General features: G+C 38.4%; 1 protein-coding gene across 2 annotated transcripts in view; it reads right to left on the reverse strand.

The window, feature by feature from the left end:
* Positions 1 to 24,724, reverse strand: part of LOC130930678 (protein unc-79 homolog) — a 172,004-nt gene extending 147,280 nt beyond the window's left edge. For both annotated transcript variants that reach the window (XM_057858695.1, XM_057858694.1), the window contains exons 1-2: positions 24,582 to 24,724; positions 15,237 to 15,357 (exon numbers count right to left, since the gene is read on the reverse strand). In XM_057858695.1, coding sequence (XP_057714678.1) covers positions 15,237 to 15,357; positions 24,582 to 24,603 — 143 coding nt within the window. In that variant the 5' untranslated portion in view covers positions 24,604 to 24,724. The remainder of the gene's footprint in view (positions 1 to 15,236; positions 15,358 to 24,581) is intronic.
* Positions 24,725 to 27,192: the final 2,468 nt, after the last annotated feature.

Genomic DNA, 27,192 nt, shown 5'->3' on the forward strand with positions numbered 1-27,192 from the left:
TGGCTGTGTGTTTGAGATCATTGTCATGCCGAAAAACCCAGCCACGTCTCATCTTCAATGCCCTTGCTGATGGAAGGAGAGTTTCACTCAAAATCTCTCGATACATGGCCCCATTCATTCTTTCCTTTACACAGATCAGTCGTCCTGGTCCCTTTGCAGAAAAACAGCCCCAAAGCATGATGTTTCCACCCCCATGCTTCACAGTGGGTATGGTGTTCTTCGGATGTAATTCAGTATTCTTTCTCCTCCAAACACGAGAACCTGGGTTTCTACCAAAATGTTCTATTTTGGTTTCATCTGACCATAACACATTCTCCCAGTCCTCATATGGATTATCCAAATGCTCTCTAGTGAACCTCAGACGGGCCTGGACGTGTACTTTCTTCAGCATGGGGACACGTCTGGCAGTGCAGGCTTTGAGTCCCAGGTGGTGCATTGTGTTACTGATAGTAGCCTTTGTTACTGTGGTCCCAGCTATCTGTAGGTCATTCACTAGGTCCCCCCATGTGGTCCTGGGATTTTTCCTCACCGTTCCTGTTATCATTTTGACGCCACGGGGTGAGATCTTGCATGGAGCCCCAAATCGAGGGAGATTATCAGTGGTCTTTTATGTCTTCCATTTTCTAATAATTGCTCCCACAGATGATTTCTTTACACCAAGCATTTTACCTATTGCAGATTCAGTCTTCCCAGCCTGGTGCAGGTCTACAATTGTCTCTGGTGTTCTTCGACAGCTCTTTGGTCTTGGCCAAAGTGGAGTTTGGAGTGTGACTGACTGAGATTGTGGACAGGTGTCTTTTATACCGATAATGAGTTAGAACAGTTGCCATTAAGACAGGTAACGAGTGGAGCCTCGTTAGACCTCGTTAGAAAAAGTTAGACCTCTATGACAGCCAGAAATCTTGCTTGTTTGTAGGCGACCAAATACTTATTTTCCACTCTAATTTGGAAATAAATTCTTTAAAAATCAAACAATGTGATTTTCTGTTTTTTTCCACATTCTGTCTCTCATGGTTGAGGTTTACTCATGTTGACAATTACAGGCCTCTCTAATATTTCAAGTAGGAGAACATGGACAATTTGTGGTTGACTAAATACTTATTTGCCCCACTGTATGTAACATCACACAACCCAATGTCCAATAATCATTTACATGAAATATATAATGTGCAATACTTGCTAAGTGCAATATTTAATGCCTCACTGTCAACTTCTGCAACTTAACCTGCAACTTAACCTCTATTCACACATATTCTATGTGCAATACTTATTTGAGTGCAATATTAATCTGCAATATTCAATGCCTTCACTGTCAACTGCTGCTACTTCGATTATTTGCACTGCCTGAACATAGGACGACCTCATACATATTTTATACTATTTAGATTTCATGCTTTTGCAAGCCACTTCCAAGATTTTTACTTGTGCAATATTCAATGCCTTCCCTGTCAACTGCTGCTACTTCACTTCAATTAGTTGCACTGCCTGAACATAGGACTACCTCATACATATTTTATATTTATTTAGATTTCATACTTTATTCATGCAAGCCACTTTCGAGATTTTTTTTACTTGTCCTGCACCGTAAAGGGAGATGCTCCACAATTTTATTGTATAACCGTATAATGACAAAGGGCTATTCTATTCTATTCTATTCTATTCTATTCTATTCTATTCTATTCTATTCTATTCTATTCTATTCTATTCTATTAATCACTGAAATGTGCAAATATGATAGAGTTGTACAAAGGAGTGAAACTGGGCCGAAACGGTCCGGAACCCTGTTCCGGTATAAAATTCAAGGGCGTAACGGTGCTTTGATCCCAAAAATATGACGGCAGCTGTCAAACCCATCCATCCATCCATCCATCCATCCATCCATCCATCCATCCATCCATCCATCCATCCATCCATTTTCTCCCGCTTATCCGAGGTATGGTCGCGGGGGCAGCAGCTTCAGATAGGAAGCCCAGACTTCCCTCTCTCCAGCCACTTCAGCCAGCTCTTCTTGTGTGATCTCAAGGCTTTCTCAGGCCAGCCGGGAGACATAGTCTCCTCTGGGTCAGCATCACGGCCTCCTGCCCGTGGGAAGTGCCCAGAACACCTCACCATCGTGACACCCCGGAGGCATCCTAATCAGATGCCTGGGCCACCTCATCTGGCTCCTCAGAGAGGGGCGGCGGCTCTACCGTGAGCACCTCCCGGATGACTGAGCTACTCACCTTATCTTTAAGGGACCCCTACGGAGTGAACTCATTTCACTCCTTGATGTCTGCGAGTCAAGACACAGCTGTGAATGGCCACAGCCAGATTTTTAGGGGATTTTATGGGTGAAACATGGTAATATAACAAGGCTCGCGATGCAGAAATCGCAGACATCAAGGAGTGATCAGGATTTTCTTTTTCATATAATTACCCTTTTAAACGCTTTTTTTTTTTTTCAATGGTTCTCTGTTTGGATCGATTATTTATCATCTAACATATTGGAGAAAATGCGACAGTATCAAAAAAAAAAAATACAATTAAGCGATAGTTATGAGGTAGATATCCGTGACTTTTTTACAGACACCATTTTTTTCATTGTGACGTCATTTGTTTAAAAGTTTAAAATATGCAAGTGAATAATTTTTTTAAAGTCGTTTTTTTTTTAAATGAAATATTAGACATCAATTAATGATTGTAAGCTAAAAATGACAAACATTTTGAATAATAAATATAATTAATTACCTTCATTACATGTTGAAACAAAAACGGTTGCGCGAAGTCTGTAAACGGGGGTTTCCGGGGTAAAACGGACAAATTAATGCGCCATGAATCTGCTATGGCAGCATTTCGACATATTGTTCCATCAAACACAACAGTTGTTTTGGCTTAAAATACAGCAGTTTCTTTTAAAGAGGGGTGCAAGAGCAGAAACTGCTTTTTCAGGCTTGTCTGTGTTTTCCGCCATATATATGTATGTATCGGGAATTTTTGTGCTCACACGCTACGTTCACTTACATCCTGTGCATCTCCTGGGGGCTAAGCCCCACCTGTTCTTAAAACCTAGCGACACTCCTGCTTGAGATCCCTTAGTGTTACTTTTTTTTCTATTGTTTTTCTCAGTTTTTTCCTCTGAAAGGAAGGGGAAATTAATTCTTTGTGAGTTGCATATTTTTTACATCAGAAAACCATCTTATTTTAACAAGGGTGTGTTCACTTGTCTTTCCACTGTACAGGTTAGTTACAGAATCAAGTCAATACACAGATGATAACTCTGACTTTTTCACTGCCCATTTCTCATTTACAGACTACATCATTGAATTGAACCATGAACAACACACAGACACACTCGCACGCATACACTGGACTAGTACACACGGACACAGACATACTGCGTGTATCTACACACACACGAAAAATTACAAACATATACACATATAACACATGTAGAAATGCACTGATACAGACACGTGACATTGACTGTCGAACCCTAAATTGTCAATTAAAAATAGAACTGCTGTTTTGCTATTATTCAAAGCTTAATCATACCTTTTTTTCCTGATAAAATGGTCAGATAATACAAAAAAAATGATTTGCATCTGGAAAAAATTGGCACATGATTACGCAACCTATTGCTTAGTGAAAAGGATGGAGCTTACCAGGAAAAACACTGTGAGCAATTCCTTTTTTTCCCTTAGACTTCAGCATCTATTCTGCTGTATCTGTGCCAAAGACATGGCATCAGCAGCATTGTGGTTTGTCCTACCAGACCACAGGAAAGCATGAAGAATGACTGAAGTGTGAACATCATTCACTGGATTATCCTATATAAATTTAGAGATTATTTCCCTTTAGTAAGAATCCACTTTATAATCCTGGAAAGCCTGCTTAATTTTTTTCACTCACCGTATATGAATAAGGCAACATTTGTAAGAAATGTGCAAATGTGGAAGAGAGTTTCACCTCGGGTAAAATAGAACAAACCATCATGGCCTATGTCAAACAATGTATTCTGCTGCTGCAACTGACTCATGCATTTATTTTAACTAATAAAACTCAAGACCAGAGTGTGAAGACGACGGCATTGTGATGTTGAGGTAGCATCTCCTAAAATTAGCCATCGTTGGTAGCCCGCCGGTCCGCATTGAGAAAAAGGTTGAGGATTGCTGCTGTATATTTCATTGGTTCAATGCTTCTTAGTTGTGTTTATCAGAGTGGAAAAGAATTAGCGCAGTGTCAGTCACGACCTCAACCTGACTGAATACGTGGATAATTTGCTTGGGCATGGTATTTGCACAGACGTGATTAAGACAACCTTGGTAGATGACTTGCAACAACTCCAAACTAACAATAGCAAGAACAATAGAAGCAAGGGTTTAGGTCTGGTCTCAACATTGGTAGGGACAATATAACAGCATAACCTGCATGTACAGTTTTTGCTGGGGACAGGAGATTAATAAAACCAAACAGATTGGGTAAACAGAGGCCTGGGCTACATTTCTCATGAATATGAACCTAAATAATTTATAGGCTAAATGATAAATGCCAAAATAAATCTGTATTGCGTAGGGGTGTAACGGTACACAAAAATCTCGGTTCGGTACGTGCCTCGGTTTTGAGGTCACGGTTCGGTTCATTTTCATTTGTGCTAGTTGTTTATTCCACACCTTTGTGCTTTCAACAACAGGAACATTAGCCTATACAAAAAGTAGCGGGTATTTAAAGATAATCCAACAACAATTTGCCTTTCAGACCCCACATATTGGTCAGCTTTCTTTCTGAAAGAAAGAAGAAAAAAGAAGTCCTGCGCTAAAGAGAAAAGCAATCCCAATGACAAAGATTTTAACATGTATTTTACAAATGAAATGCCTCAATGAATCGTTTTTTTTTTTTTTCTTATGAACGGTTTTCAAAAGCTTTATTAGTGGATTTTCTCAAGTTAAAGCACCACACAGAACTTAATAAATTTAATTGTGTAAGCAGGATCTGTGTATTATTCTTATTATTTAATTACAGGTGTTTTAGCTCATTTCAATTTATTTTAATTAAATGGGCTATTATTTATCTTATTATGTGTTTATATTTTACAAATGTGATGTAGTATTCATTTATATTATATATTTTATGTTGTATAACTTTAGTTCCTATGTGAACATTAGTTCCTGCTTGTTTTGTTGTGGTAGGAGGGTTTTGTATTGAACACGGGGCCATGTTGGTTATTATTATAGCAGAGAAGACAGCAGTAAATCAACAAAGACAAGTCAACTGTGCCCCGATCTACCACTCAACAGATCTGATGGACTCAAAAAGTGGGTTACGGTTGCATATTAGTTTGAAAATCAACCGGATCCACCGTATTTTTACACGAGTGACTTCCGGTCTGCCCGATCCTAGCTACCGGTAGTAGTATTGACACAGTAGGGTTGCGTCTCGCATCAAATAATAAACTCCGCCGTTCTTTTTGCGTGTGTCGTGTTGAGCCGCTTCTGGGACACGTCTAACACGCGGCCATACTGCGACTGGTGTGCATTGGCTGATTGACTTTAACGCCCGCGTTTCACTGCGTTCTCGCAGCGGCCACGTTGTCGCGCCATTGACGTTTCTGCGTTATAGTGTCCTACCATGTTGGTCCTCATTATCGTAGAGAAGACGGAATAAATATAATCTTCACGAAGAAACTGTAACCCGATCGACTCACAGCCTCGAAAAGTAAGGGTTACATTACGTTAGAAACTCGTTCGGTACGCCTCCCTTCCGAACCGAGCACCATGTACCGAAACGGTTCAATACAAATACATGTACCGTTACACCCTTAGTATTGCGTTATATTTCTTGTGTATTGGTTCAGGTGAAACATCGTTTGATTCAAACATTTGTTTTCAAAAACAACTGAAGAAACATTTTGAAAACTTATAATAAATGTCTGTATTTAACTTAACTTACCTGATACATGCAACTATATGTAGGCCTACATTGTCCTTCACCACTTACTGTAATACATTGCTTTATTTTAGAGATGTACTGAAAGGCAAGTTCTTGGGTGTTTCTGATGAGGACACCAAAAGGCACTTCATATTGATAATGACCCTGCAACAAGTGGAATCGATCGAGAGCCAGGTGAGCGGGCCGAGTTCTAGTGGCGACGAAGCCGAGCAAAGTCGCTCGCACCCGGATTAAACGGCAACTGGCAGAGGGGGTGTGGAAGTCGCGGGAAAAAAAGATGACAAATGAGGTAGTGGTCGTGCTATAAATGTATTGTACTAAACCACAGCGAATGCACATGTATGCATTTAAATACTATTTTATTTGTATAGGCTATTGTTCGCTTGAACTGCTCAAGCACGGGCTCTAATGCACTGTTCCCGATGTGACGCGGGACATCAAGGGAAAACAACTTCAGAACACATGTGTAGCAGCGATGAAGCAAATGTATTTTATTTTCCTTCATTTAATAATTGCTGTATTTCTTTGATACCTCAAAATACTTCCAAATTGCTGACATGTTGGCTATAAGCCAGTAGTGTCGTTTCTCGCCGTGTTTTAATGACGTCATCACAAGAGGACTACAGTTCTTCACACTATTCGGAGGTAAACTTTCGGTCTTTTAATCGAAAATAGCAAACCGAAAGTTTTCGGTGTCGAATTTTCGGTCACATCTCTACTTTATTTGGTTGTCTCTTTCATCTTCTTCTCCCTTATTTTCATCTCTGAAGTGCACCAGTGGGTTGAGCAATTATGGGGAAAATCTAAATTCCTCTTAATTAAACTTTTACCTCGATTTTGATTCATGTATGTTTATCTGAAAAAATGTCTGCACAGGTTGAAAATAAAAATATTTTAAAATAAATGAAGAAGAAAATAAATGAATACATTTTAATCAATGAATAAAAGTACGCAGAGGTATTTGGTTTCAAAGGTGTAAATTTACAACATGCTCTCGCCTTCTTTCCTTCTAAACCAGGCCGTTTCTGTCATCACTTTCCTGTGAAACACAGACTGGGACTCTAAGCAGCTTCTTGCTCACGTTTTGCTGGTTCTATACTTTCCATCAAAGTTCACTACATTACTCACAGTTTAACTAATGTTAACAGTAGAAAACACATACAGGAGGAGACTTCTCTCTAAGCAGCTTCCTACTCGAGTTTTCCAGGTTAGCAATTCACACAATTTAATCTTATGCTAACTCTGATGCAGATCGGACTTTCAGTAGCAAAATTAGTGGTGTGTTCCCCACTTCCACAACATTGACGTCTTTTTACATAATTTACAGTAGCTGCTGCTGGCCGAAAATAAAACTTCTAACATCCCTCCTCTTCTAAGGGGGCAGAGCGTGGGGGGAGTCAAGTAATCACCCAATCAAACATGCATTTAAGGAAAAAAATGGAGTGGCACATTACACAAGTGAAAAGGGGTAAAATGTAAGTCTGAACATAATGAAAATAATTCACTTAGTAATGGTAGGGTCAATTCTATCCTTGCAACATATGGTAAGACAATATAGATTACCTGCAGTGTATCACAAAAGTGAGTACACCCCTCGCATTTCTGCAGATATTTATATCTTTTCATGGGACAACACTGACAAAATGACACTTTGACACAATGAAAAGTTGTCTGTGTGCAGCTTATATAATAGAGTTAATTTATTTTCCCCTCAAAATAACTCAAAATATAGCCATTAATATCTAAATTGTTGCCAGGGGTTAAGATAACTCTATTATATAAGCTGCACACAGACTGCTTTTCATTGTGTCAAAGTGTCATTTTGTCAGTGTTGTCCCATGAAAAGATATAATTAAATATCTGCAGAAATGCGAGGGGTGTACTCACTTTTGTGATACACTGTATATAACAACTAATTATATAAAGCAAATAAAGTTGCTTAAAAGTTGGGGAAAATTTGAGCATACTGAATTGTTGGTAGTGTTATGTCACTACCGTCCCTATGCAAACGTACACCCTTGAAATTTGAATAGAAGCCATAGAGGACCCGGACATTTAACATAGTCATTAAAGATTTGACACTTTTTTTAGGTAGAAATTGATTAAAACAGGCTTTCAAACCGTATGGAATGAATTGTTGATGGCGTTACTAAAGGGAAATGATCTACCAAGCAGAGGTGTTTTGATTATCCTCTTTTGAACAGTTCAGCAATCCCTCCACTTTATAAATGAGCAAACATGTCAAGACTACACTAGTTTCCAGAGGTGGGTAGTAACGCGTTAATTGTTGCTGAAACGCTTCTCTTACTTCTCTACTTTGGCCTGAACTAGAGTCGTTATATTTTTCCTCTTAATATTACAATGGTATGAAAAAGTATCTGAACCTTTTGGAATTTCTCACATTTCTGCATAAAATCACCATCAAATGTGATTTGTCAAAATCACACAGATGAGATTGCAGTTAACTAAAACCACCCAAACATTTATAGGTATTTATATTTTAATGAGGATAGCATGCAAACAATGACAGAAGGAGGAAAAATAAGTAAGTGAACCCTCTGTCTACGGAGACTTAAAGAGCAATTGAAACCAATTTTTACCAAACATTATAAATCAGGTGTGTTCCCAATCACTGATGAGTGGTTTAAAGCTGCCCTGCCCACTATAAAACACACACCTGGTAAGAAATGTCTTGATGAGAGGCATTGTCTGATGTGTATCCTGGCTCGGTCAAAAGAGCTGTCTGAAGACCCGTGATCAAGGATTGATTTGTATAAAGCTGGAATGGATACAAAACCATCTCTAAAAGTCTGGATGTTCATCAATCGACAGTATGAGAATTTGTCTAAAAATAGAGAGAGTTTGGCCTTGTTGCTTCTCTCCCAAGGAGTGGCCGTCCACCAAAGATGACGCCAAGAGTTCCGCGTGTAATACTCAGAGAGGTAAAAAGAACCCTAGATTGTCTGCTAAAGACTTACAGAAATCACTGGCACAGTCCAATATCTCTGCACACATCAGCTGTATGTAAAACTATGGCAAAGAATGGTGTTCATGGGAGGACTCCACGGAGGAAGCCATTGTTGTCTTAAAAAAAGAACATTGCTGGTTGCTCATTTAATATTCGCAAAAAGGCACTTGGACACTTCACAGAAGTTTTGGCAAAATATTTTGTGGACTGATGAAACCAAAGTTGAATTGTTTGGGAGTAACACACAATGTTTTGTGTGGAGGAAAAATGGAACAGCTCACTAACATCAACACCTCATCCCCACGGTGAAGCATGGTGGAGGGAGCATCATGATTTGAGGCTGTTTTGCTGCCTCAGGGCCAGGACAACTTGCAATCATTAATGGAAGAATGAATTCAAAAGTTTATCCGGATGTTTTGGAGGAAAACTTGAGGCAGTCTGTCAGACAATTGACTTGAGGCAGTCTGTCAGACAATTGAAGCTAAAAAGAGGATGGATGCTGCAACAAGACAAAGTTCTAAAACACAGAAGTAAACTTCAGAAGAACAAAATACACGTTCTGGAGTGGCCAAGCCAAAGTCCAGACTTGAACCCCATTGAGATGCTGTGGCATGACCTAAAGACAGCAATTCATGCCAGAGATCAAAGACATCTGACTGAACTACAGCAGTTTTGTAGAAAAGAATGGGCCAAGATTAGTCCTGATTGATGTGCCAGACTGAGCTACAGCTACAGGGAGCGTCTGGTTGAAGTTAATTCTGCCAAAGGCGGGGGTACTAAATATTAAATGTGATGGTTCATATACTTATTTTTCCTCCTTCTGTCATTGTTTGTATACTATCCTCATTAAAATGTGGAAACCTATAAATGTTGGGGTGGTTTAAGTTAAAGCAGACACTGTTTTTTCATCTGTGAGATTTTGACAGAGATCAGATCACATTTGATGGTGATTTTATGCAGGAATATGAGAAATTCCAAAAGGTTCAGATCATTTTTACCAATGTACATACACGTACAAACTGTATTAGGCTTTATTTTTGTTCTACATGCCAACAGAGGCTCTACCAATTTCACCAATGAGACTTCGCAACAATAATCACATGACTACATTGTACCAATCAGATGTAACAATACAGTCACATGACCACACACGAATTTGCAGTCGGATGTCCTATGATCATGCCATTCTGTTCAATCTTGTGCTATCAAAGCGCCGTAAAAAGGTGTATGGTGACGCTGGATTTACCCATGTCATGGCTGTCAGACATGGGGAGATGTACTGGAAATTACTCTGGTTGGACGATTTCATACTTGTCTCGTGTTAGCAACTTTGTGCTCTCTGTGCGGGATTTTATAACTTACGTCATTTTTGGTCGGCATCAGCAACAAAATGAACCACACTTTTCCAACAATGGGTCGATGGACTGTCTCTTCCCCAGCTGTAAGATCCAGTCGCAATTTAATTTTTTTATGTTTCCAGTTTAATTTTGCTATCTTTCCAATTTGCCATGCTGATAATTGCAATGACTTTTTGTCTTACTGCGAAGAAAGAGGAATTGATGATTGGCCCTCAGCGATATTTAAGTCATCAGCCCTTGTGCTGTACCTGGGAATCCAACGGCTGCTTTCACACATGCTGCCTCCCATGTAAGTCCGAGACCTTATACTAAGACGCGACCCGGTTAATGTCCGTTTCAGTCGACCTGGGAAATTACTTTCAGACAGAAGGTCTTTTCGTTCAAATCCTGGAATTTAACCGGAGATCAACGTACGTCTGAAAGGGGCTTCTTTGACAAAGTATTAACATTACTCGAAAGCGCGGATTTCAACCTCTCCCAGTTTTCATTTGGCATTAACAGGCCACAGAAAACCGGAGATATGATAGTTTTAATTCCATGGTGGGAAATTAGTTTCTTCACTAGAGGGTACTTGTGCTCTTTGAACAGGTGATGTCTATGATGTCTAATTTCTGTAGGTTTTTCTAGTCGGAAGTCAATTTTGTGCTTTTTTGTGGGGGGGCTAATATGGTCATGTCATAGGTTATAGTACAGGACAGTGGTACCCGTACTTTCGAAATTAATTGGTTGTGGAAGTGGTATTGTAACTTTAAAATTCTGTAAGTAGAGACACGTTTTCCATGTAAATGCCCTAATCCGCCCCCCCGAAAATTCTGACATAAATATTATAAACATGGAACAAATACATGAAAAACATTAAAAAAAAAAAAAAAAAAAACACTGCAATCTGAGTTGTGCATGATGTAAAATAACAAGAACAGAGTAACGAATACAAGTTTATCCACTCATGTAAAGCTAAAGGAACATTAGGGGCAAATGAAGAGGACGCTGGGATACACACATACAGTAGAGGTTCCGCTTAGCCAATTGGATGCTAGCAATGCTAGGCAATGGCCAATGACAGAGCAGCTACAGTATAAGTATGTTACATTCAGTAAAATCTAGGAGCTACGAATACCAGCCATACTGTATTTTTGCCTTTCGTATCCTGAAATGTCTTTTGTAAGAAGAGGCAATATTTTTCCATTGAGGCGTGTCTCAACCTGAAAGTTCTGCATGTTGAGACATTTGTAAGTAGAGGTACCACTGTATAATAATAACAAGAGCTCATATAGAGTGGTATGAAAAATTATCTTAACCTTTTTGGTCATAAAATCACCATAAAATGTGATCTGATCTTTGTCAAAATCACACAGATGAGAAAAAAAGTGTCTGTTTTAAGTAAAACCACCCAAGCAGTTATAGGTTTTTATATTTTAATGCGGATAGTATGCAAATGATTACAGAAGGGAGGAAATAAATAAGTGAACCATCACATTTAGTATTTTGTGGCCCCCTCCTGCAAAATTTTTGAATTCATTCTTCCATTAATGATTGATGAAAAGTTGTCCAGGCCATGAGGAAGCAAAACAGCCCCAAATCATGATGATCTCTCCACCATGCTCCTCGGTGGAGATGAGGTGTTGATGTTGGTGAGCTGTTCCATTTTTCCTCCACACATGACGTTGTGTTTTAAAATTCAAAATTCAATTTAAAAAATTCAATTTTGTTTTCATCAGTTGACAAAATATTTTGCCAAAACGTGTTTGGAGTGTCCAAATGCCTTTTTGCGAATATTAAATGAGCAACAATGTTTTTTTAGACAGCAATGGCTTCCTCTGTGGAGTCCTCCCATGAACACCATTCTTGGCCATAGTTTTACATATAGTTGATTTGTGCACAGAGATATTAGACTGTGCCATTGATTTCTGTAAGTCTTTAGCAGACACTCTGGGGTTCTTTTTTTTACCTCTCTGAGTATTCTGCGCTGAACTCTTGGCTTCATCTTTGGTGGACGGCCACTCCTTGGGAGAGAAGCAACAGTGCCAAACTTTTTTTGAATTTGTAGACAACTTCTCTGACTGTGGATTGATGAACATCCAGACTTTTAGAGATGGTTTTGTATCCTTTCCCAGCTTTATACAAATCAACAATCTTTGATCGCATGTCTTCAGAATGCTCTTTTGACTGAGCCATGATGCACATCAGAAGATGCTTCTCATCAAGACAATTTTTACCAGGTGTATATTTTATAGTGGGCAGCTGTAAACCAGTCATCAGTGATTGGGCACACACCCGACTTAAATTGTTTGGTAAAAATTGGTTTCAATTGCTCTTTAAGTCTCCTTAGGCAGAAGGTTCACTTACTTATTTTTTCCCCCTTCTGTCATTGTTTGCATGCTATCCTCAGTAAAATATGAAAAGCTATAAATGTTTCTGAGGTGTTAGTTAAAGCAGACACTGTTTTTACATCTGTGTGATTTTGACAAAGATCAGATCACATTTGATGGCAATTTTATGTAGAAATGTGAGAAATTCCAAAAGGTTCAGATACTTTTTCATACCACTGTAGATGACATTGTGCTGAGAAAAAACTATATATATATATATATATATATATATATATATATATATATATATATATATATATATATATATATATATATATATAGATATATAGATATAGATATATATATACAGTGCCTTGCAAAAGTATTCGGCCCCTTTGAATCTTGCAACCTTTCGCCACATTTCAGGCTTCAAACATAAAGATATGAAATTTAATTTTTTTTGTCAAGAATCAACAACAAGTGGGACACAATCGTGAAGTGGAACAACATTTATTGGATAATTTAAACTTTTTTAACAAATAAAAAACTAAAAAGTGGGGCGTGCAATATTATTCGGCCCCTTTACTTTCAGTGCAGCAAACTCACTCCAGAAGTTCAGTGAGGATCTCTGAATGATCCAATGTTGTCCTAAATGACCGATGATGATAAATAGAATCCACCTGTGTGTAATCAAGTCTCCGTATAAATGCACCTGCTCTGTGATAGTCTCAGGGTTCTGTTTAAAGTGCAGAGAGCATTATGAAAACCAAGGAACACACCAGCAGGTCCGAGATACTGTTGTGGAGAAGTTTAAAGCCGGATTTGGATACAAAAAGATTTCCCAAGATTTAAACATCTCAAGGAGCACTGTGCAAGCCATCATATTGAAATGGAAGGAGCATCAGACCACTGCAAATCTACCAAGACCCGGCCGTCCTTCCAAACTTTCTTCTCATACAAGGAGAAAACTGATCAGAGATGCAGCCAAGAGGCCCATGATCACTCTGGATGAACTGCAGAGATCTACAGCTGAGGTGGGAGAGTCTGTCCATAGGACAACAATCAGTCATACACTGCACAAATCTGGCCTTTATGGAAGAGTGGCAAGAAGAAAGCCATTTCTCAAAGATATCCATAAAAAGTCTCGTTTAAAGTTTGCCACAAGCCACCTGGGAGACACACCAAACATGTGGAAGAAGGTGCTCTGGTCAGCAGAACCCAAAATTGAACTTTTTGGCCACAATGCAAAACTATATGTTTGGCGTGAAAGCACCACAGCTCATCACCCTGAACACACCATCCCCACTGTAAAACATGGTGGTGGCAGCATCATTGTTTGGGCCTGCTTTTCTTCAGCAGGGACAGGGAAGATGGTTAAAATTGACGGGAAGATGGATGCAGCCAAATACAGGAACATTCTGGAAGAAAACCTGTTGGTATCTGCACAAGACCTGAGACTGGGACGGAGATTTATCTTCCAACAGGACAATGATCCAAAACATAAAGCCAAATCTACAATGGAATAGTTCAAAAATAAACGTATCGAGGTGTTAGAATGGCCAAGTCAAAGTCCAGACCTGAATCCAATCGAGAATCTGTGGAAAGAGCTGAAGACTGCTGTTCACAAACACTCTCCATCCAACCTCACTGAGCTCGAGCTGTTTTGCAAGGAAGAATGGGCAAGAATATCAGTCTCTCGATGTGCAAAACTGATAGAAACATACCCCAAGCGACTTGCAGCTGTAATTGGAGCAAAAGGTGGCGCTACAAAGTATTAACGCAAGGGGGCCGAATAATATTGCACTCCCACTTTTCAGTTTTTTATTTGTTAAAAAAGTTTAAATTATCTAATAAATTTTGTTCCACTTCACGATTGTGTCCCACTTGTTGTTGATTCTTGACAAAAGATTAAAATTTTATATCTTTATGTTTGAAGCCTGAAATGTGGCGAAAGGTTGCAAGGTTCAAGGGGGCTGAATACTTTTGCAAGGCACTGTATATATATATATATATATATATATATATATATATATATATATATATATATATATATATATATATTTTTTTTTTTTTTTAATGGGACTTGAGTATTCTTTTCAATTCTTTTTTACTTGTACCTGAGTAAATTTTTTAGATGACTACTTTTACTTGATTAATATTATTTTGAAGTAACACTACTCTTATTATAAAATATTTGAAAACTCTACCCACCTCTGCTAGTTTCTCTGCCTAAATATTCTTTTATTCAATGAGGAGTGAGATTTAATCTGAAATGGCTGCCCGCTTGGTCTGTGCTGGAGGAGGATGTTCTTCCTCCGCCTTACACCGCACCCGTGGGAGCGGGCTGACCCCACAACTTTGGAGCAGCCTTCCTTAGGCCCCCTCAGGGAGGGCCACATGAGGGAAGCATTCATCCAGCAGCTGACCACTGAATCAATAAACATCCTGGAGCTCCACCTCAGTTGTTCTCACATTTATAGTGCTCATGTATTTTGACCACTAAAGTGATCGGCCATTTTTACTATTTTTTTATACTTGCGTAACGATGTCAAAAAAAGTCATTTGAAAAACACTATCCTATTAAAAAAAAAAAAAAAAATCTTATCTGACCATGTATAAGTTTAAATATCAGACATTTTGAAATGTTACCTGTTTGTTCCAGAGCAGTGTACTTACCTGAGCAGGGTTTGAGAAAAGTATTTCAGTGTGTTTGCAATGTCAGTTCCGGAGGGCACTGGATAAATATTGTGCTGCACACGGTTGTGATACTCTTGCAAGTATCGAATCTTTGAAGCAACTATAGAAAAAATAAAAAGCAGAAAGCGGATTAACAATTTGAGACTCGGACAAACAAAGCTGTACCCTAAAGAAATTTTATTTTATAATAATGCATTCAGTTCAAATTTGATACTGCTTCTCTCCTGCATCCATGGAACACAGATGTTCCAGTTACAAAATTAAACAGAGGCTGTGATTCCAATGCCCCCTAGCCCTCTTCAAGTGACCTTTTAAGTTATTTCTATGAGGTTACAAGAAGCCCAAGGGGATGTGGTTACCTAATGCTTTATAGGAGTCAACATGTGCAAAAGAATGTTGATTCAAGGCAAGTTAATTTACTCAAGGACAAACGCTAACAGCTATTCAATTATCTTTAAATTGACAATGATGTGCAGCACTATGCAAATCCTGGAAAACCACTGGCGATGTTGTCTTAATGATCAGTTTGACATTGTCAAATGGTAAATACAACCCCTAGCAAAAAGTATGCAATCACCAGTCTCGGATGAGCACTCACTCAGACATTTTATCACGTAGAACAAACTCATTTAAAAAGCTTGAAAAAAATAATAAATTTGTTCAAAAGTGCAACTCTTTAGCACATAAACAGAGTTTGGGGGGGCAGGCCCCCCCTGGTGGCCTGAAAGTGTCATTGCATGTAATTGACTTTCGTTTATATATAAAAGTTGTAAAGCACGAAAACAAACCACTAAAATGAATGAAATTAACAAAAAAAAGATATTTTTATAATGGGTCTAAATTATTTTTAAAACGGATCATGTGACTAGCACCTTAGACAGTCAGTTGCTTTGCATATCATTTTCAAAAAAAAATAATGGGGAGGGCAATTTTATTTTTTTATAAATGATTTTTTTCTTTGGTTGAAAATATGTTATGATTAAAGCAACATTTTGGGGGGATAGAATAATTTAAACACAAATGCCCTACCCATAATATGGCCCAAACACAAAAAGGATTGCAAAAATCAAAGAAAACTTTTTTTTCATGAAAAGCTAAGTGTTCAAATGCAAATGTTTGCGTCCCAAATATTTTTTCGCATTCAAAAACTTTATTTCTATGATTACATTTTTTTCTTTTTTTTGATTGAAGTGATTTTTCTTTAAATTTTTTTTTTTTTTGCATGAAGCAACTTATTTTTTGATTGATTAATAATGACAATAATGTCCTGGCCAAAATGTGGCCCAAACATAAAACAACATTACTTCAATCAAAAAAAAAAAAAAAAAGTTCAAATAAAAATAGCTTTCAAATGCATTTTTTAGAATTTCACATTTATTTTTGCATTCAAACACATTTTTTTTTATTGAAGTGACTATTTTTTAATTGAAATTTTATATTTTGATTGAAGCAACTTTTTTTTTTGATTGAAGCAACTTTTTTTTTTTTTAAATCGAATTATAAAGACACAAATCTACCTCCATATGGCTCTGCCCAGGGGATACAATTTTTGACTGAGGTAACTACACTGGCATGACACTGGCGGGCGTACCATATTCATTGGATGATGATCTTGGTGAAAAGAAAGCTGTCCTGCTAGCAGTCTGATTTAGAATTCCCCTCAAGAATGATGGGAATAAAAAAAACGCTCATTTTCAACGTATTATTATAAATATTCTTGTAAGTTAATTTTATTGCTGACACTCTGTTTCGGGGTCATCAACATGTTGTGCCCACCCTGCCCAAAAGTCAAACGCCGCCTATGCTTTAGCATTAAGAAAAACTAAAAGAAATGAATTTTTTTTTAAATTGTGGTGGTCAGTAAATGTTACTTTTATAGAGCAAGCGCAGGGAAATATATATGGAATCACTCCATTCTGAGGAAAAAAATATGGAATCATGAGAACTGAACAAAGAAAAAACAATCAAAACACATCTCTAGTATTTAGAAGCACCACCTCTGGCTTTTATGACAGCTTGCAGTCTTTGGGGCATGGACTTGATGAGTATTCTTCATCAATTTGGCGCCAACTCTCTTTGATTGCAGTTGCCACATCATCCTTGCAGGTCGGAGCCTTGCTGTGGACCTTTTTTTTTTATTAATTTTTTTTTTTTTTACCAATTTCCACCAGATTTTCAATAGGGTTGAGATCTGGGCTATTTGCAGGCCATGACATTGACTGGATGAGTCTTTCTCCAAGGAATGCTTTAACAGTTTTAGCTCTGTGGCATGATGCATTGTCATCTTGGAAAATGACAAACTTTCTGAAAGCTTTCTGAAGCTGAAAACGTAAACTTGTGCATTTATTGAAGATTTAACCTGCACAGCCATCTCCCCGGTGCCTTTGCCTGACATGCAGCCCCATATCATCAAGGACTGAGGGAATTTTGATGTTTTCCTCAGGCAGTCATCTTTGTAAATGTCACTGGAACAGCACCAAACAAAATTTCCAGCAGCATCCCCTTGTCAAGATTCAAGAATCTGCATTGGACAAGGTGTCAAAAGTCAAGAATTGGCATTGGTGATGATCTTGGCAAAGGTGATGATCTTGGAACTTTTGTTTGGTGCTGTTCCAGTGAGATTTACAAAGATAACTGGCTGAAGAAAACATCAAAATTCCCTCAGTCCTTCATGATATGAGGCTGCATGTCAGGCAAAGGCACCGGTGAGATGGCTGTGCAGGTTAAATCTTCAATAAAAGTTTACATTGAAATTTTAGACAGCTTTCTTATCTCTTCAATTGAAAATGTGTTTGTCTTTTTCCAAGATGGCAATGCATCATGCCACAGAGATAAAACTGTTAAAGCATTCCTTGGAGAAAGACTCATCCAGTCAATGTCATGGCCTGCAAATAGCCCAGATCTCAACCCTATTGATAACCTCTGGTGGAACTTGGGGGAAAAAATGGTCCTCAGCAAGGCTCCGACCTGCAAGGATGATCTGGCAACTGCAATCAAAGAGAGTTGGCACCAAATTGATGAAGAATACTCATCAAATCCATGCCTCAGAGACTGCAAGCTGTCATAAAAGCCAGAGGTGGTGCTAGTAAGTACAAGAGATGTGTTTTGATTGTTATTTCTTTGTTTGGTTCTAATGATTCCATATTTCTTTCCACAGAATGGAGTGATTCCATATACTGTATATTTCCCTGCACTTGCGCTCTAAAATTAACATTGATTGACCACCACAATGTTTTTTATTCATTCCTTTTAGTGTTTCTGAATGCTAAAGAGTTGCACTTTTGAACTAATTCCTTATTTTTTCAAGCTTTTTATCTGATTTTGTTCTACATGATAAAATGTCTGAGTGAGTGCTCGTCTGGGGATTCCATACTTTTTGTTAGGGGTTGTATCAACAAGGAATGTCCCAATTTAGATTTTGAATACTGATGGCTGAAAAACATAAAAACATCATTTTTTTTACAAACTGTATTTTGGTCCGATTATATCAGTACTTCTCAAATAGTGGGGCACACCCCTGGCGCATATGACCTGGGGGAACATACTTTTTTGCCGTCCTAGAATAAAGTGTAATTGCACATCCACTCAGTGGGTGGCAGAGGCCCTCTCATATTCAGAGTGTACGCAGTATTTTTTAACCAAACAAGAGCACATCGCAAAGCGCACTGGAGATATGCAGAGCAGCAAGTCAAATCAATTAAGATGTCACTTAAAGACATCAGACCCCAATCACATTGATAGCTGTTTTCTTTTTCAACGAAAACATGCCCAACATTGCCAATTGCCCCAAAATTTATTTTCATTAAATTTTATTTTTCAGTATCAAATCCTCCAAAAACGTAACCTTGGGTGTATTTTTATAGTTTGAATGTGCCTTTTTTTAATTTAGGCAAATTGATGCGCTTTACGTCTTTTCTGTTACAAACAAAACAATGTTAAAGAAGTTATACTTTATTGTAAGTTGATCTGTTCTGTATCTCTTTAATATTAAGAAGGACACAATGTTATGCAGAGGTGTACTTATAACTTTATAGACAAATGATACTATTTACAGTGGTGGCAGAGAATTGGGGAGGTGCGAAATGTTTACGTCTTCCTTGGGGGGGGTTAACAGAAAATAATTAAGAAGCACTGGATTATATATAGTTGAATGCACTATTTCTGACTTAAAAAAAAAAAAAATTGCCTGCTCGCTAGTGCCCCGTTGTGCTCCAGTACAGTATTAGGTCTAGTGACGCCACTGCTGTTCACACTATTTTTGGCAAGTGTCTGGGCCTGTTCAGACTGTCCCACATTATTGACACACCTGGCAGGTTGCTGTGGCAACAAAGGCGCCATTCAGCATAGACTGATGTCACGGACAGTCAAATCCCATCTGAACTGCTCAGAGTGACCATGTCCACACGCAGCAGGGCTTTTTTAAAACCAGTATTTTGCCCCATCCATTAAGAAAAAAAAGCCTCAATGTCCTCGCTACCTGCTTGTAGGAAAAATATCATCCACACCCAACCGCATAAGTGCGTTCATTATTGTTATTATTATTATTCTTTACATATTTCCATGGACTTCATAATGTATTGACGGCTCAGATCGGTCATGCACTGCGCCTCGCGTTCAAATAGGGGTCCGCCCACATCAAGAGGAGCTATTCACAAACACACGCACGCAGCGATCTAACGCCGAATTTCTTTTGAAAAAGTAAAAAAATCAATGGGAGAAATTAGCCGCTACTGCTTCGGCATCATAGTTCGCAGTATTTACTAGGGCTGTCAAACGATTAAAATTTTTAATCGAGTTAATTACAGCTTAAAAATTAATTAATCGTAATTAAAACCATCTACATAATATGCCATATTTTTCTGTAAATTATTGTTGGAATGGAAGGATAAGACACAAGATGGATATATATATTCAACATGCGGTACATAAGGACTGTATTTGTTTATTATAACAATAAATCAATAAGATGGCATTAACATTATTAACATTCTGTTAAAGCGATCCATGGATAGAAAGACTTGTAGTTCTTAAAAGAAAAATGTTAGTACAAGTTATGGAAATTTTATATTAAAAGTAAAACCCCTCTTAATGTTTTCGTTTTTATAAAATTTGTAAAATTTTCAATCAAAAAATAAACTAGTAGCCCGCCATTGTTGATGTCAATAATTACTTACACAATGCTCCTGGGTGCTGAAGCCTATAAAATCAGTCGCACCCAAGCGCCAGCAGAGGGCAGCAAAACTCCACAAAAAATAATTAACAAGTGGGCCTTCCACTCTACTGTCATTTAAATCTGTCTGAGCTGGGCAAGTGCGTTAATTGCGTCAAATATTTTAACGTGATTAATTTAAAAAATGAATTACCGCCCGTTAACGCGATAATTTTGACAGCCCTAATATTTACATAAAATAAATGCTAAATGCATTTTTTTTTTTGCTTTTAACCAAGAATCAAGACTGTTTTGTGTCCATATCTATAAAGAATTCGGGGATTTAAGCATTTATTCACAAGAATTTTCACTGGAAAAGCTCTGTTTACATAAGGCGGCCGCTAGCTACATTCACTAACAGACAAGCATTCTACTTCGACATATTTATGTAAAATAAATGGTAACTGCTGGATTTTTTGCTTTTAACCAAGAATTGAGACGACGAAAAAGGTCTTTGTGATTCTACTCGGTCAGCTTTGACAGCCTCGCCAACAATGCAGGCCCCCTATTTATCGGCCCCGCGCCCCATGTACAGTCAATACATTATGAAGTCTATGATATTTCTTGATGTGCATTCAAGCACAGTGTGAATGACAAATGATAACATACTGTAGTTCAACGGTTTGCCTGTTTAGCCCTTGCCTTGTGAGGTGTTCGTGAACCTTTAGCATGTTAGCACGGGTCGCTCTCGCGCGTGGTCATTTATGCATGTATATGAGTGCATTTTATACAGTGGTATGCAAAAGTTTGGGCGCCCCTCATCATTTTTAAGATTTGCCTTTCTAAATCACTGTTTGGGGAAAAAAATCAGTTAAATATATCATATAGCAGTTGAAGATAGTAATATTTGAGAAGTGAAATGAAGTTGATAGGATAAACAGAAAAGCGCCGAATAATTAGTTAAACGAAAATAGGCCAGTGTTTAGGCACCCTTATAGAAAAATATTATCAATATTTAGTAGAGCGTCTGTTTACAGAAATAACATCCTCTTAACGCATCCAATGAGGGTGTGGATTTGGGTTGGGAGAGCACTGTGGGCTGATACCTATAGCCATGGGACCAGAGACCACCAAGGTTTTGATTCCGCAAATAACTCTTTATAGTGGTATCTTAACTGTCTTAAAGAATCTTTTAAAGGGAACCTTAAATGGGGAATTCAGGGATTTAAGCATTTGTTCACAAGAATTTTCAATGTAAAAAGCTCTTTGTGGTGTTAAGGCGGCGCCACAGTGGCATAAAGACTAGCAACACATTCGACATACTTCCTTAAAATAAATGCTAACTGCCCGTTTTTTTTGTTTTGTTTTTTTTTTGCTTTCAACCAAGAATCGAGACTATTTTACAGCCATATCTATAAAGAATTCAGGGATTTAAGCATTTATTAACAATTCATTTTCAACGTAAAAAGCTCTTTGTGTTTCCACTGGGTTAGCTTTGACGGAGATAGGCCCCCTATTAATCGGCCAGCTTCCCGTCAATATATCATAAAGTATATGTATCATGTGTATATGTATCTCACTTGTAAGTGTGGATATGTTGGCATCGTATTCTATGCTGCCTGATCACGAATCCTGAAACCAATAGTTTCTTTACTTGAGTGTGTCTAATAGCACCCAATCATGCGTAAATCACATCAGATATGTGATAGTCCTGCAGACAAGTGGAAATGCTGCGCGGGGGCCACCCCAGGGCAACGACCCCTCTCCAGCCCATTGGAGGGGTGAGCCAGCACAGCCCATCCCTCCTCCCGCAGCTCCAGCAAAGGGGCCGCCGTCATCTACCTGGGATCCAGGGTGGTCCTTCCGACCATCCGCGCCTCCGTTAATCAGACTTCAGGGAAGGAATGAGGGGACGCGCCACCACCCGCCCACCCGGCTCACCAGCCACCACTGCAACCCCCTAACCGACACGGCACACAGCGGGATCCCCACCCAGAGTGGGTGACCATAGACATCATTACTATTAAATGTCACTTCGTCATTCTTTGCGCAACGCCTTATCAGAGGGGGCCGAGCCTTATCATAAGACGGCACGCGCTCATGTCGGATTTAAGCTTGGATTTACTTATGATTGGATTTAACTATGAAAGCTGTACCGCATACAAACAGGAAGTGATTTGTCCGAGGATTCGAGGTAAATATTATATTTTTCGTTCCGCGCATGTGGGATTGAAGCATTTATTCTCTGGAATTTTCTTCTTTGTTTACACATTGAGGGGGCTAATTTTCGTAACTGTTTAGCCTCATGGTTTACTTTTAACTGAGAATCGAGGCTGTTTTACGCCCATATCTATGAAGAATTCGGGGATTTAAGCATTTATTCACAAGAATTTTCGCCATAAAACCTCCTTTTACACCAGGCGGCCGCTAGACATATTCGCTAACATAGTAGCATTGTACTTCGTCAATATACGTAAAATAAACGCTAACTGCACGGTTTCTTTGCTTTTAACCAAGAATCGAGGCCGCTTTACGTCCATATCTATGAAGAATTCAGGGATTTAAGCATTTATTCACAATAATTTTCGCCACAAAAGCTCTGTTTACGCCAGGCGGCCGCTAACCTCATTCGCTAACATAGTATCATTGTACTTTGTCAATATAAGTAAAATAAACGCTAACAGCACGGTTTCTTTGCTTTTAACCAAGACTCGAGACTGTTTTACTTCAATATCTATGAAGAATTCAGGGATTTAAGATTTTATACACAAGAATTTTCGCCAGAAAAGCTCCCTTTGCGCCAGGCGGCCACTAGCCTCATTCGTTAACAGTAGGCTATATAGTGTATAATGATAATAAAGGGCTATTCTATTCTATAATAAGTTATGATTGTATATAGAATTTATTCATAATCTATAGTATTTACATATTATTTCTAATTGATTCTGCATGTTTTCTTCAAGTATTAAGTTTCTGATGTTAAATTGAGTTAAATTTATTAGTTGTTGAAAAGTTGTTGTAAATAAAAAAATATAAAAAGTTGCTATTTTGGTCAAAAATTTATATGATATGTTAAATATTGCTATTGATCCTGAAAATATAGGTGATTGTCTCTGCATTTGAGGATTTTTGTGCATCTAGTGTAAAATCTGGGACTTTTATAGCCATTTTAAATTGTGTTATATAAAAAATAATTAATCGGGATTATATAAGGGAACGACTTTGAATTTTTTTATGTCGCTGCTCATGGAGACTCATATATGGCTAAGGTAGGTGTCTGTTTTGGTTTTAGGTCGGTAGCAGCTTTGGTTCTATAAATATTTGAATTTGAAGTTTTTGAAAATAGGCCCCCTACGAATCGGCCCCGTTTCCCGTGTCATGTCAATAGGTTATGAAGTCAATGGGGTGACACCCCGATGACCCACCCCACAAGCCCAAGCAGGTTACCCCGGCAAAGAAGAGAAAAACATGCAGAAGCAGGAGACATTTACATTAACATTTTGATACCTATTTTATAAAAGTAAACATACAGCATCTACACAGATCACTGACCTCTGGACAGAATCATCTGCTCAACTTTTGTAATTTTTAAAAACAAGAAAGTTTGACCCATAATTCACTCTTTGAAAATGACTAATGATTGGCTGACGAAGTGAAGTGTGGGTGCGGACAACAACACTCAGCATTATTGAAAGACATGATGTTTTAGTCCACCTGTTCACAAGAAGGAAGGAGCAGAAAGCCTGCCACTAGCCTGATCCAAGCATAATAATGAGCACTCTCCATGACACCATATTGCTCGGGGAACAATCCACCGAATTGACCTTGACAATATCATCTCAAATTTATTTGTCAGCATTTTCATTTCATTTATATATGTGGTGGTGAATTTGAAAAGCCGCGCAAACGCTCGGTGTGCTTCTTTTAAGGTGCAAAGAAATGCGGAGGAGGAGTGAGGAAGGGGACGCACACGAATATACACACACGTACGAACACACACAGTCTTCCAGCCTTCCTCTGCAGTGTGAGGACGTGTTGCAAGCTGCCTTGGCAACCGAGCTCTCATCATCACCAAGGACAGCTCCCCTTGTCCTCTCGCTCAAATTAAATAAACAAATATATATATTTCAAAAATATATATTTAACACGACAGAAACATAACCATATGTACTCACACTGCTCTGCCTTGGTGGACATTGCGAAGACACTTGTGGAGACATAAAAGCCACGCTGTCAATTTGTTTTGGAGATTTTTTTTGCACCCTCTTCAGTGTTCTGTGTGTCCTCACTGGTGGAAAAGTGAACACTCTCCCTTGCTCTCTCTCTCTCTCTCTCTCTCTCTGTCTCTCTCTCGGCTTGATCGTACCACTGTGCGCGATGGATTTGTGCACTATTTCTGTTCCCTCGTTCCCTATGTGGGGCTTTCAGTCAAATTAAAAAAGGCGAGAATTAACTCAGCAAATGGTTATTGTTGGATCAGAAGTGGATTTCTTCCGAGGAAGGGGGGAAAAGACAGTAAGCTTGTTGAGCAGATGCTGCAAACAAACACACCTTTCCAGATGGACTCCTCCTGCTTTGACAAATTGCCATTCAGGAAATCCAACATCGCTGTGTTGAGATATTTAGGTAGTGATTATTCTTATTATTTTTAGATTCATTTACTTTCTTTGCATTTGGATGGTCTATGTGCAACAGTTGGTTTTCAACTTGACTCTAAAACACATTAAACATGATGTGTCTTAAAAGAGTTTTTAGTAACAGCATAATACAACGTTGTTGTTTTTTTTATTTTTGAATACAGTGGTACCTCGACATATGAACTGAATTCGTTCCAGGACCTGGTTTGTAAGTCGAAATGGACGTCTGTCAAGCAGGATTTTGGTTGTTGGTGAGGCCGTCAAAGCTGACTGAGTGGAATCACAGACAAAGTGATTTTTTTTCGTTGAAAATTCTTGTGAATTAATGCCTAAATCCCTGAATTCTTCATAGATATGGATGTAAAACAGTCTCGATATTTGGTTAAAAGCAAAAAAAATGTGCAGTTAGCATTTACCGTATTGGCCCGAATATAAGACGGTGTTTTTTTTGCATTGAAATAAGACTGAAAACGTGGGGGTCGTCCTATATTCGCGGTCAAGACATTATACCCATTCACGACACTAGATGGCGCCAGATATAATGAAGTGATGTTCTGTCATTACAGATCTCAGCTACTCTCAAGTTTAACAAGTTTGCATTATTTATTGCAATGTTTTTCCTTATACAGATTTGTTTCAAGACTACAGTTACTGTTATACTTCACTTTGATTGTTAATGCAGTTATTGCAAAAACCAGAAGCCATTCATTTACGAATGTGATTGCACTTTAGTTTACATATTTAAATGTTCAGATATTAAGATTTGAATGAGGCAAAATAACATGCTTTTTCTCTCAAATATATTGTAATAATCATTTGTTTCAGATGTACTGTAATTATTTTCTGTATAAAAATTAATTTGGTGTTCAGAAAGTCTTTTTTCAAACTTGAGTTTTGAAAAAGAGGGGGTCGTCTTATAATCAGGGCCGTCTTATATTCGGGCCAATACGGTATTTTACGTAAATATGTCAAAGTACAATGCTAGTCTGTTAGTAAATGTAGCTAGCGGCAGCCTTACAGTATTTAAGCAGAGCTTTTCCGGTGAAAATTCGATGAATAAATACTTAAATCCCTGAATTCTTTATAGATATGGACGTAAAACAGTCTCAATTCTTGGTTAAAGGCAGAAACACCCGTGCAGTTAGCATTTATTTTGCGTAAATATGTCGAAGTACAATGCTAGTCTGTTAGTGAATGTCGCTAGCGGCCGCCATATGTAAACAGAGCTTTTCCGGTGAAAATTCTTGTGAATAAATGCTCAAATCTCCTAATTCTTTATACATATAGACGTAAAATAGTCTCGATTCTTGGTTAAAAGCAAACAATCCGTGCAGTTAGCATTTATTTTACGTAAATATTGCGAATTATGGTGCCAATGCAGTAGCGGCTAATTTGTCCCATTGATTTTTTTCACATTTCAAAATGCATGCATGGTGCGAACAATATAATAATTACCTTGAATCCTCGAACAAATCACTCCTGAGACAATCCTTCCTGTTTGTATGCGGTACAGCTTTCGTACTTTTTCAACAGAAATCCGGCGTTAGATCGCTGCATGCGTGTGTTTGTGAATAGCTCCTCTTGATGTGGGCGGCCCCCTACTTGAATGCGTGGCGCAGTGCATGACCGATCTGACCAGTCAATACCATTATAAAGTCTATGCCTCCCACGAATAAGTCGCGCAGCCGAGTGAGAGTGAGGGGAAAGATTACGGCTGCAAGCCTGCGTGCACATTTGTTGCTTGTGAAGCATCCACAGAGGCAACACCTGTATATAACCCCTTTTGTTCTGTTTATTGTACGTTTTAAATTGTGGTCGAATACTTAAGGCGAGTTTATGTGATAGTTTTTGATGATGTACGGACGCTAACTGATACATGCTAATTGTTTGTGTGGATTGTTATTGCTGTATCAGCAGCTAGTTATGAACGCAAATTTGAATTGATGTTATTGAAGATGAAATTGATTTAATTTCATTTATATTGTAGTTTTATTCTGCAAGTGTTGATGTCATGAGCTGCTGCATAAAGTCTGACCTTTTAGCCAGATTGCCAGATTCATGCCAGCCGAACCGCCGGACCCACGCTGGCGCAGCTCCAACGACCTGGGCAAGCGAAATTCCGACAACCCGGCCAAAAGTCAAAACTCCG

This window comes from Corythoichthys intestinalis, chromosome 15, assembly GCF_030265065.1.
Source record: "Corythoichthys intestinalis isolate RoL2023-P3 chromosome 15, ASM3026506v1, whole genome shotgun sequence".
Classification (NCBI taxonomy): domain Eukaryota; kingdom Metazoa; phylum Chordata; class Actinopteri; order Syngnathiformes; family Syngnathidae; genus Corythoichthys; species Corythoichthys intestinalis.